The sequence below is a fragment of the Cyprinodon tularosa genome, unplaced genomic scaffold (genome assembly GCF_016077235.1).
Source record: "Cyprinodon tularosa strain WSP-4 unplaced genomic scaffold, ASM1607723v1 ctg951, whole genome shotgun sequence".
Lineage (NCBI taxonomy): Eukaryota > Metazoa > Chordata > Actinopteri > Cyprinodontiformes > Cyprinodontidae > Cyprinodon > Cyprinodon tularosa.
In genome coordinates this window covers 248,234-259,161 of record NW_024039731.1, presented here as the reverse complement: position 1 = coordinate 259,161, position 10,928 = coordinate 248,234, and the positions used below count along the sequence as shown (strand labels likewise).

At 50.8% G+C, this 10,928-nt stretch overlaps 1 protein-coding gene across 1 annotated transcript; it reads left to right on the top strand.

Moving 5' to 3' along the window:
• The first annotated feature begins 325 nt into the window (after window positions 1-325).
• On the top strand, window positions 326-9,628 carry ddx31 (DEAD (Asp-Glu-Ala-Asp) box polypeptide 31). The gene is made up of 21 exons (XM_038275308.1): window positions 326-475; window positions 1,581-1,691; window positions 1,940-2,056; window positions 2,129-2,271; window positions 2,361-2,436; window positions 2,745-2,788; window positions 2,862-2,932; window positions 3,013-3,122; window positions 3,199-3,240; window positions 3,467-3,531; window positions 3,602-3,721; window positions 3,800-3,906; window positions 3,977-4,185; window positions 4,279-4,425; window positions 4,503-4,562; window positions 4,671-4,721; window positions 4,799-4,938; window positions 6,885-6,969; window positions 7,132-7,243; window positions 7,317-7,530; window positions 9,309-9,628. The coding sequence occupies exons 1-21, from the start codon at window positions 419-421 to the stop codon at window positions 9,421-9,423; spliced, it is 2,196 nt and encodes a 731-aa protein (XP_038131236.1). The 5' UTR covers window positions 326-418; the 3' UTR covers window positions 9,424-9,628.
• The last annotated feature ends 1,300 nt before the right edge of the window (window positions 9,629-10,928 follow it).

Genomic DNA, 10,928 nt, shown 5'->3' with positions numbered 1-10,928 from the left:
TAGTGAATAATACTATTATTATGCTATATAAATACATATTTGTAAAACATACTCTAACCCTAACCCTATTTATATAAAACTTTGTGTTTATCATATTAATGTTTAAATGTAAAATATATAACTTTGCATAAATCTCTAGTTTAAGTTCAGTTTAAATCGTTCATAATCTGAATAAATCAGTGTAATCTAACTGAGTGATTTTAACATTAAGGTGTTGTGACGTGTCAGAGATTATTGTAATATAATCTCTGACTCTTTCATGTGATTAAATGAGATCAAAGGAGCCTCCTGTTCTTTGGTCTGATCCAAGATGGCCGCCCTACAGGCAGCGTCCAATGAGGCGTCATTAAAGCCCACACAGGCAGGGCAGCCCCGCCCCCTTCTACAGACAAACTAGCTTCAAGGGGGCGGGGGCTCCATGACGTACCAGGAAGAGGCTCCCACGTGTCTTAGTGTGGATCAGGGCAGTATATCGGTGAGGCTTCTTTCTTAATTCTCTGATTTTCTGCTCTAATCATGTTTGTTGTTTTCATTTTAATCCAAACCGGAAGCTACACGTCAGCCTGACGTAAGCCGCTGATTTTTTTAAATGCTGCAGAACTGCGTCAGAAAAATGTCTGTTTAAAGTTTCGTCTCAGAGTAAAAACAGAAATAAAACAGCTGGAGGCTGCATGCGGGGGCTGTGATGTCACAGAGGGAGGCGCGCGGCAGCTTGTTAGGTTATTCCAGAACCTTAGGAACCAATTAGAGCCCTGATCCCTGTTTATTCACTGGATTGCTGCTGGCCTAAAAAAGTGAGGTCTCCTGTCGCCATCTTGGTACTCCCCGCTCTGACAGCATCGCACCATGAAAATGGGTCCCTGTGCAGCATGTGGCTGCAGGAAGACGTTCCAGTCAGTGGATGAACTAAGCAATAGATCATCTATCTGCTGATGGACGTCAGATTTAAAGGCTGACCAGAAACAGCAGAAAGTTTATGACGTCATTCATTCACAATCTGCAGACAGTAAAATACTACAGCTTTAACATTTACTTTTAATTCAGTCTGGATGTAAAATCTTGAAATTATATGTAAGATGTAATTACCATAACAATGGAATAAATACATTAATGTTCATCAATTGATCACTTTCGGCTCATCTTTATTATTCTGCTCCATTAACACATTAGTTTTATTGTGATGGATTGTATAATATGTTATACATGATTTATTGACGTCATAATGACTCTGCAATGTGATGGGCTTATTTATTTATTCTAAGTTAAAGTTAATCTATTGATGCTATGAAACAGCCAGTCTGTGTCAAAGTGATGAATTTATCTTTATTTTAAAGTCTAAAGTCCCTGAATATGAGAACATCGTGGTTGTTCGATGCTGTAGCGCAGATTGTTTACATTGATACCGGTTTAACTAGGGAGTACCAATATGGCGGCCAGTGGCTTCACTCCACCCCGTCCTACCTACGGCCAATCAGAATCCAGGATATAAACAGAGATCAGTGAGTTTGGGCCGCTGAGCTTAAATCGAGCGTTTTTTCCATGGAGTCTGGTCAGACTCTGCTTCTCTCCGCTTTCTGCAGCGTCTGATGACGTCATCAGCAGAGGAGCAGCTGTGTCTGAACATCTGCAACAGTGGGCCTTCATCATCTCCAGCATCATCATCGCTGTCCAGCAGCAGGAAATGGATCTCAGTGAGTAGCTTCCACCAGAACCGGAACCACTTCCTGCTTCAGATCTTTGGTCAGGAACCGGTTCTGATGATGATGTTAGTGAGGAAGAGGAGGCCTGTCTTTGTTCTCTGGGTCGATCTCTTTAACTTCTGGACCAAACTGTTCTGTAGAACCGTCCAGTTTGGACCTGCAGCATGTTCATCTGAGCCCAGTGCTGCAGGTCCCTGGTTCAGGTGATCTGTTGGTGACCATCAGCTGATGTTCCACAGAGGAAGCAGAGAGCAGAAAAGAAGAAGGAGGGGAGGAGCTCTGGGAGGGGGCGGAGCTTCACCAGAGAGAGACTGACCCTTCGTCACACGACTGATGAAGAGGAGGCTGACCTACAGGTCGTCCTTTTTTCTTCTCAGTTCTTTTCTCTGTTTCGTTGCTGATTTAAACCCTGACTGCGTGTCGTTTAGGCTCCGCCCCCTGGGCTGACTGACAGGATACCACCGAAGAAGAAGAAGAGGAAGGAGATGAAGAAAGAGGAGGGGAAGGAAGGACGGAGCATCAAGACCTCCTCTCTGTTCCGACACAACCCAGAGATCCCAGAGATCCTCAGGTAAGCTGGGTTCTGATTGGCCGGCCCAGTGGGACCAGCCCTCCTCTGATTGGCTGCATCCGTACATCACTTCCTGTTTCCTCCTTCAGGCCCAACGTCTGCCAGCCGAAGGAGAAAATCTTCACTTCCGAGTCCTTCTCAGACCTGCAGCTGCACCCGCACCTGGTAACACCTGGACCCCCTGGGCCTGCAGGTCCCCTGGGCCCAGCAGGACCCCTGGACCTGCAGGACCCCTGGGCCCTCTGGACCGGGTCCAGCACCATCAGGGTTCTGCCCGTTAGCTGCCCAGTGTTCCCAGTAGATCCAGCATGAAGGTTCTTCAGAACCGAGGCGTAAACTGAAACAGAACCAGGTTTTTGTTCCACTAAATGTAAAGCCGGGTTGTTCTGAGAAGAACCTTCATGCAGGACCGGTTCTGACGGGTTCTCTGGGTCCAAACATGGCGGCTCTGACTCGCTGTCTTTGTCCTCCAGGTGGCGACTCTCACCAAGGTCCTGAATGTTTCCAGACTGACCAGGTGAGTCCAGATCAGGTGGCGGTAGGTTCTGGCCCACTGCCCGGCGCTAACCGGGTCGGTTCTCTGTCCGCAGCGTCCAGCAGCAGACCATCCCAGCCCTCCTGTCCGGACGGGATGCCGTGGTCCGGTCCCAGACCGGTTCAGGTGAGTCTGACCTGCAGCGGATCAGAACCGGGCTGGGTTCTCAGGTTCTTCCCCACTGACCATGTCTGGCTCGCCTGCAGGGAAGACGCTGTGCTACGCGGTGCCGCTGGTCCAAAGTCTTCAGGCCGTGGAGCCGAAGGTCCGCAGGTCCGACGGGCCGCTGGCCGTCATCATCGTTCCGACCCGAGAGGTTCCGTCCTTCAAACACGCTGCCTCCTGCTTCCTACGGTTCTGGTTCTGACCCGGTTCTGCTTCTTCTTTCCCAGCTCGCTCTGCAAACCTTCCAGACCTTCCAGAAGCTTCTCAAGGTACCAGAACCAAGTTTGGACCTCACCGGAGCCGTTCCCAGTTCTGGACGGTTCTGGTGATGTTGTTGTTTTTTATCCAGCAACATGTTGGGGAGGGGCAGGTGGTTCTGTCCAGTCGACCCGTCCGTCCTCTGAGGTCTCACTGGTAGAACCTGTGGAGGGTTTCTGGGTCCGGTTGGTTCTTCCTGTGGTTCTGGTCTCTGAGCCGCTCCCTTTCTGTCTGCAGCCGTTCACCTGGGTGGTTCCGGGGGTTCTGATGGGCGGAGAGAAGAGGAAGGCGGAGAAGGCCAGGTACCAGCAGGTTCTGACTGGTCTGACCCGGTCCAGAGCAGCCCAGGTTCTGACCCGTTCTCCTCCTCAGGATCCGTAAAGGGATCAACATCCTGGTGTCCACTCCGGGACGCCTGGTGGACCACCTGCGCCACACCCTGAGCATGGCCTTCAGCGCCGTGCGCTGGCTGGTTCTGGACGAGGCGGACAGGTGGGTCACAGCTCCTCTTCTGGGTCAGGTTCTGACCCGTTAGGTGAGCTCAGAACCGGTTCTTCTCTCCGCCTGCAGGATCCTGGATCTGGGCTTTGAGAAAGACCTGACGGTCATCCTGAACAGCCTGAACTCCAGCGGCCCGGCCCGGCAGAACGTTCTGCTGTCCGCCACGCTGACTCCAGGTCAGTCCGGTTCTGCCCCGCCCCTCGGCGCCGCTGACCCGGCTCTCAACCAAAGAACTTGCTGTTTCAGGCGTAACCCGGTTGGCAGACGTGTGCCTGAAGGATCCGATCAGTGTCAGTGTTTCTGGCCCCGCCTCCTCTGACCTCACCGCTGAGCCCGCCGTCGCCGGCCAATCGGAGAGCTTCGCCGTTCCGGAGGCTCTGCAGCAGTTTGTGGTGGTGGTTCCCAGTAAGGTCCGACTGGTCTGCCTGGCTGCCTTCATCCTGGACAAATGCAAGGTGACCACACCGTTACCATGGAGACCGCCGGAGCCCTGTAGGTGGGGCATGACAGAGGCGTTGCCATGGAGACCTGACCTCCTGCTCTCTCAGTTTTCTCCCCAGAATAAAGTCATGGTATTCGTGTCGAGCTGCGAGGTCGTCCACTTCCTCCACCTGCTCCTCAGCTCCGCCCTGGCCCGCCACCTGGCCAATCAGGAGCTGAGCTTCCTGCGTCTCCATGGAAACATGAAACAGGAGGTTAGATTCCCCCCGCCCGCCACAGGCAGCAGCTCCACCCCTCTGGGCGGGTCTGACTCTGTGTTCTGCCTCTGCAGGAGCGATCCGAGGTGTTTCAGAAGTTCTGCGCTTCCAGTTCTGGAGTTCTGCTGTGCACGGTCAGTACCTCGGTTCGACCAGCAGGGGGCCCGGCTGCCGGGTTCAGAACCTTCAGAGCTCAGGTGTCTGATTAGAGTGGCTCACCTCTCTCCCTCCGTCTGATCCAGGATGTAGCGGCCAGAGGGTTGGACCTTCCTGAGGTCACCTGGATCGTTCAGGTAAAGACGAGCTGCGGCCAGGATGTTCTGATCCGTCCAGAACCAGCTTTAAGGTAATCGGTCTGTTTGTGCTTCAGTACACGCCTCCATCATCAGCTGCTGAGTACGTTCACCGCGTGGGCCGCACGGCCCGCATCGGAGGAGGAGGAAGCGGCCTCCTCTTCCTCACGCCTGCTGAGACCGCCTTCATCACTGATCTGGCCAATCATGACATCAGGTGCGTGGACTGAACGGGTCACACATGTGATTCATACATGCAGAGGAACCGATCCACACGCAGCACATGATTCACCAAAGTATTTCTGCTCCATAAACAATTAGAAATTAAACTTCTCTGCATTGTGTGGATTTATCAGACGTTCCTCCATACATTAATACATTGTTTATACAGGGGATGGTTTGCAACCAATCACAGAGCTCCCTGTATAAGCCAATCCCAAGAAAGTAGTCCCGGTGGGACGGCTCCAGTCGGGTGTTCTGTCAGGCCAGCATACGGCGTCAGGCCAGCATACGCTCCGTAATACGCGTCACATAGAGCTTCCTGTGTCTCTGCTCTGCTTACATCCAATCACGGCGTTTTATTCCGCGGTTTAATCCGGTTAATGTTGTAGTTTCTGCATAAAACAACAAAACCATCGTTCACTGGGTTCGTTACACATTAGTTTGAAAAAGAAACCTTCCATGTCTGTTAGATGAGGATCTGATTAAAGAATGATCTGCATTTTTATTAAATATTTATAGGGAAAGAATTTTACAACTGCATTGACAGTTTATTTGTTTTTAGGTTAATATGAGCGACATGCAGATCATTTTATTTTTTTTATTTTTACAGCAGATTAAGATCTACTGATTATTTTCAGATTACACATAAATAGATGAATAAATTCTGCGGGGGGGAAAGGAATGACTTTAGGATTAGGATTTACCCTGTGATAACAGCCTACTGGCACTGAGCCATCCTATGGGACTGATGGCCGCTAATAACGGCCATGCGTGTGATCAGTCACCGCTGCCCTTCACGCCGCCTGCCCAAAGCAAAGCCTGCAGCCTCCGCTGCCCCCCCCCCATCCTGCTCCACTCCGATTTATCCTCTGAGCTCCAGGAGAGCATGAGCCAGATTATTATGAAATATATAGGATCAAAACATGCAGAAATTAATATGACATATTATAAAATCCCCCCCAGCATCCAGCAGATGTTCAGTTTCTGCACAAATATTTTCTTTTTGTTGTGGATTTTTGTAACAGGGATAAATAGGATCATTTAATCTTTATATTTATAACAGCTGATCTAGAACAGAAAAGGCGCAGCTGTATCTATGAACACATGAATGGAAAATAGGTTTAGGATTATAAAAATAAAAATATTCCTGTTAATTTTCACTTTAACTTTTTTAAAGGACAGATTATTTTTTATTCATTTATACGTTTAAAGACAAAACAAAACAAGCTGCCGTCCAGGATACAGTAGAAACAACTAGAGGCCATTTTATTTCATAGTTATTATTATGTAGAAAAAAATATGTTTTTCAATTTGCTTGTTTATATATAAAAGTTTCATTTACATATTTTGTTATGGAAAAATAGTGAAGTCCCCACAGACTGTATTAAACCAACCGGTCTGTTAATGAACTCGATGTTCTGTTGCTCATAAGGGAAGAAGACAGAGAGGCTGAATGGCTCTAATTAATAACCAGCATTGATTGATTCATATTATTTATCTTAGGAAATGGAAGAGGCACATTCCTGGATTTCACACCTGATTTTTGTTTAAATATGAATAAATATGTAAAAATGGATGTTTCCTATTTGAATTTTCATAAAATGTATTTATTTCTATCGATGATCTGGAAACGTCTCCAGATTAGATCAGATCGCAGGAATCTGCTCACCTTAACTTTCCTTCCAGACTGATGATGATTGTTTTCTACTTTCGGCTACTTTAGATCGCCCATGAAACGTCAAATAATAGCAAATCTAGATTACTAAGCTACAGATGCTCCCAACCCGGCAAACGACGCTGCGTGATGTCATTATCGTTGTCTGGGCAACCACGTTGCTTTACGTCGCGTGGCAACGTTCAGCCGATAACGTAGCGTGATGTCACTGGCAGGAAGCAGGACCCAGCGTGTCGCTCCGTCTCTGATGGATGTTCTGGTTTCAGCGTTTCAGAGATGAAGCTGCAGGACGTCCTCTCATGCCTGATGAAGGACGACGCCTTCAAAGGTCGAGGGAAATATCACAGCCAGGTAGGCGGCAGACTGTGGCCCTGAACCTGGGGAAGCAGAACGTCTCTAACGGCTGTAGAACACACCTGGACGCCCACCGTTACCTTAGCGACTGAAGCTGAGGTGGGCGGTCCCTGGCGTCCGTCTGAAGGCTCCTCTGATCCAGGTCTTGTTTCTTCTCAGACTTCGTCCGCAGCTCTGCAGCAGGACGTCCGAGAACGCGCCACCGTCCTGCAGACGGAGCTGGAGAACTTTGTGCACTCCGACACTCAGTCTCTGCAAGCTGCAAAGAAAGGTACGCTGACACGTGACCCCGTCTGAGGGCTATGCTGTGCTGTGATTGGCTGACCTGTCCTGTGATGTCACAGCGCTGCAGTCCTTCCTTCGGGCCTACACCACCTACCCCGCCCACCTCAAACATATCTTCCACATCCGCCGCCTCCACCTGGGCCACACCGCCAAGAGCTTCGGCCTGAGAGACGCTCCTCAGGGCCTCAGCGCCCAACCAGGAAGCAGGATCCAGGGCCACGCCCAGAAAAGGCCCGGAGGTCCACTCAAGAACCAGAACCCTGGCAGGAAAAGGTGAGCGGATGATGGTCCTGGCTAATACTACATTACCCATGATTCTCTGCTGCTGGTACCAGAACCCTACCGCCTCCAGTTCCCCCCAGAGCTGGAAAAGTTACAGTTAGCAAAGATTCCAACATGGCGGCTGCCAGGAAAGCTGTTCCAGCACGCTAACATGCTAAACACCTGCCTGTTAGCTCACAGCTGCTGGAGACGCCATCTTGGATCCAAAGTTCCCTCCAAACCTTTTCAGGCTGATCCTAAACCGGCTCCTAAGCGCTAACCCTCCGTTCCCAACCAGGCATCGCCGCATCACAGGTCAAACAGAAAGGAGTGCGTTTTATGGTGCGATGGTGGATCATACTTTCTTTCCTCTGTGCTGCTGTTCTAAATCCTGCAAAAAATGCTAAAAATCCAGAGAAACGCCGCATGAGATCAAAGAACATTTAGCAGCGCTGATTAAACCCCTCAGACTCTGACTGCTTCTATTCGCCCTCGTTAAAGGATAAAAACTCCATCATGAAGGTGAAGAAAATATTAACTCGCCGTGTAAAATGACTCCTTCCTGACGTCACAGCGCCTCATCAGGTCACATGACAAAATGAGTCGTCTGTTATCTTTATTTTATGCTATAAACAATGAAACGCTGCAAGTTTTTTCACTTATGTATTTAATTTTGTAAATACTTTCAAATTAGAAACTATGGGTTTTCTATTTGAACATGAAGTGCCGTCCCAAACCAGGCAGGTTGCAGGGTGTAGGGCGCAGGGCGTAGGGTGTAGGGCGTAGGGTGTAGGGCGTAGGGCGTAGGGCGTAGGGCGTAGGGTGTAGGGCGTAGGGTGTAGGGCGTAGGGTGTAGGGCGCAGGGTGTAGGGCGCAGGGTGTAGGGCGCAGGGTGTAGGGCGCAGGGTGTAGGGCGCAGGGCGTAGGGCGCAGGGTGTAGGGTGTAGGGCGCAGGGCGTAGGGTGTAGGGCGCAGGGCGTAGGGTGTAGGGCGCAGGGCGTAGGGTGTAGGGCGTAGGGTGTAGGGCGCAGGGTGTAGGGCGCAGGGTGTAGGGCGCAGGGTGTAGGACGCAGGGCGTAGGGCGCAGGGTGTAGGGCGCAGGGCGCAGGGCGTAGGGCGCAGGGCGTAGGGCGCAGGGCGTAGGGCGTAGGGTGTAGGGCGCAGGGCGTAGGGCGCAGGGCGTAGGGCGCAGGGCGTAGGGCGCAGGGTGTAGGGCGCAGGGCGCAGGGCGTAGGGTGTAGGGCGTAGGGCGTAGGGCGCAGGGCGTAGGACGCAGGGCGTAGGGCGCAGGGCGTAGGACGCAGGGCGTAGGGCGCAGGGCGTAGGGCGCAGGGCGCAGGGTGTAGGGCGCAGGGCGTAGGGCGCAGGGCGTAGGGTGTAGGGCGTAGGGCGCAGGGTGTAGGGCGTAGGGCGCAGGGTGTAGGGCGCAGGGCGTAGGGTGTAGGGCGCAGGGCGGCGTCCAGCCCTGGCCGCTGAGCCAGGCAGCAGGCCTAACGGTGAACTAACGCTGCGTCTTCGTCACCCTGACAGAAAACCACAAGTTAGGAAGGAGAAAAACACGACAATAAATCTGAGAGGGAAGGTCGACTTTGAAACGGTTTATTTATATAGAGCTACAGCCATGCACTGTGTTACCATAGCAACGACTGCTTTCCTGTTCCTCAGGAGGGAGGAGGGCGTCCCACTCTCACTTATAGCCCCGCCTACAACCGGTGGAGCTCAGTTAGAGCAGCAGAAAGGCATTCTGGGAGCTGTAGTTTTTACATAGTTCTTCTGTTCTCTTCCCTCAGGTTCCGTACTGGTACCAGGGAGGCGGTTCTGATCCGGTCAGAGTTCTCCAGTGGGATGGAGGGAAAAGAAGCCAAGAAGAAGAAGAAGAAGAAAGGGGAGGAAAAGGAGGACTGATGAAGGATCAGAATGTTCTGTAGTTCTGAGTAGAACCCGGTTAATGGACGGATATGGACCGGTACCATCCGGGTTGAACAGAACCACATCACTGGACTAAACATTCTAGAGTAAATCTTATCGTCAGAGTGAGACGTCCTGCTTCTGAAGATCTTTGTTTTTTATATCCTCTGTTGATTTTACTGTGAAATAAAAATCTGACGCGTTCTGGTTCTGGTTCTGCAACAAAGCCCTTCAATCAGAGAGACCCAGAACCGGGTCAGCTTTGGTTCTGGACGCATAGAGAAGGTTCCTGCAAGGAATGGATCAGCTTGTTTCTAATTAGGCAGCAAATTCTCTTCAGAACCTGAACAGAACCTGTGACGTGTTCTTAGAAACATCTGTGGTTCTGGTATCCTGGTGATGCGGTTCTGAAGGTCCGTTTGGGTTTTCTCTGTCAGAACCTCCGTCCATGGCCACGGGTCCAGTTCAGCTGTCTGATTCTACAGCCAACCGGATCAGAACCGCTTCCAAGCAGATTCTGAAGAACTAACTGAACCAGAACCAAAGAGCTGCAGCCTGACCCGCTTCCACCTGAACCATGCGGCCTGCCGACCCGGCAGCAGGTTCTGGTTCTGCAGAACCCGAGGAGAACCCTTCATGGGCAGCAGAACCGGTCCACTACTGGTTCTGATCCCGTCTAGTTCATCTATATCTACAGCCCCACTGAACCAGAACCAGCTAGAATCTAAAGGAGTTCTGATCCTGATGGTGAAGGTCTGACCCAGACTGATCCTGATGGATCTACGGAGGCCCAGGAGGCTCACTGACAAATAAAGCTTCAATCCATTTAACTTTATTGTTGTTTATTTTATTTATTGTCATTAAACCGTCAGCAGTTCAGAGCAACACAACTCCCTCTCTGCATTTAACCCCCCCCCCCCCGGGGAGCGGGGTGAGGATAAGGGTCTGGCTCAGGGACCCAGAATGCAGTCTGTGGGAGTGGGACTCAGAATAATTCTATTCAGTTTATTTCTATAGCTCCAATTCACATCATGTCATCTCAGGTCACTTTCCAGTTCACCAGATCATCCAGTCAGATTGATTCAAAGTTTTCTATCTAAGGAAAACCAGCTGATTGCATCGACTCATTGACTCTTCAGCAATCCCTCACACTAAGCATGCTTGTAGCGACAGTGGAGAGGAAAAACTCCCTTTGAACAGGAAGAAACCTCCAGCAGAACCAGGCTCAGTGTGAGCGGCCATCTGCTGAGGCCCACTGGGGTTCAAGGAGACAGAAGCAGACATAGAAAAAGAAGCATAGATACAAAAGGCAGCTGTCAACCAGCTCCACAGGCGGCCCCGTCCAGGAAACACACAGCCAGGCAGACGAGCTCCAAGGCAGCTCCCATGTCAGAGGATGAAGAGAGCACATCCAGTTAGTCACAGTCAGAGAAACAGGACTACACTGGAAAACAGGCCAAGCTCCAACATCTAGAAACAAAGGTGTTGATGGCAGCAGCACA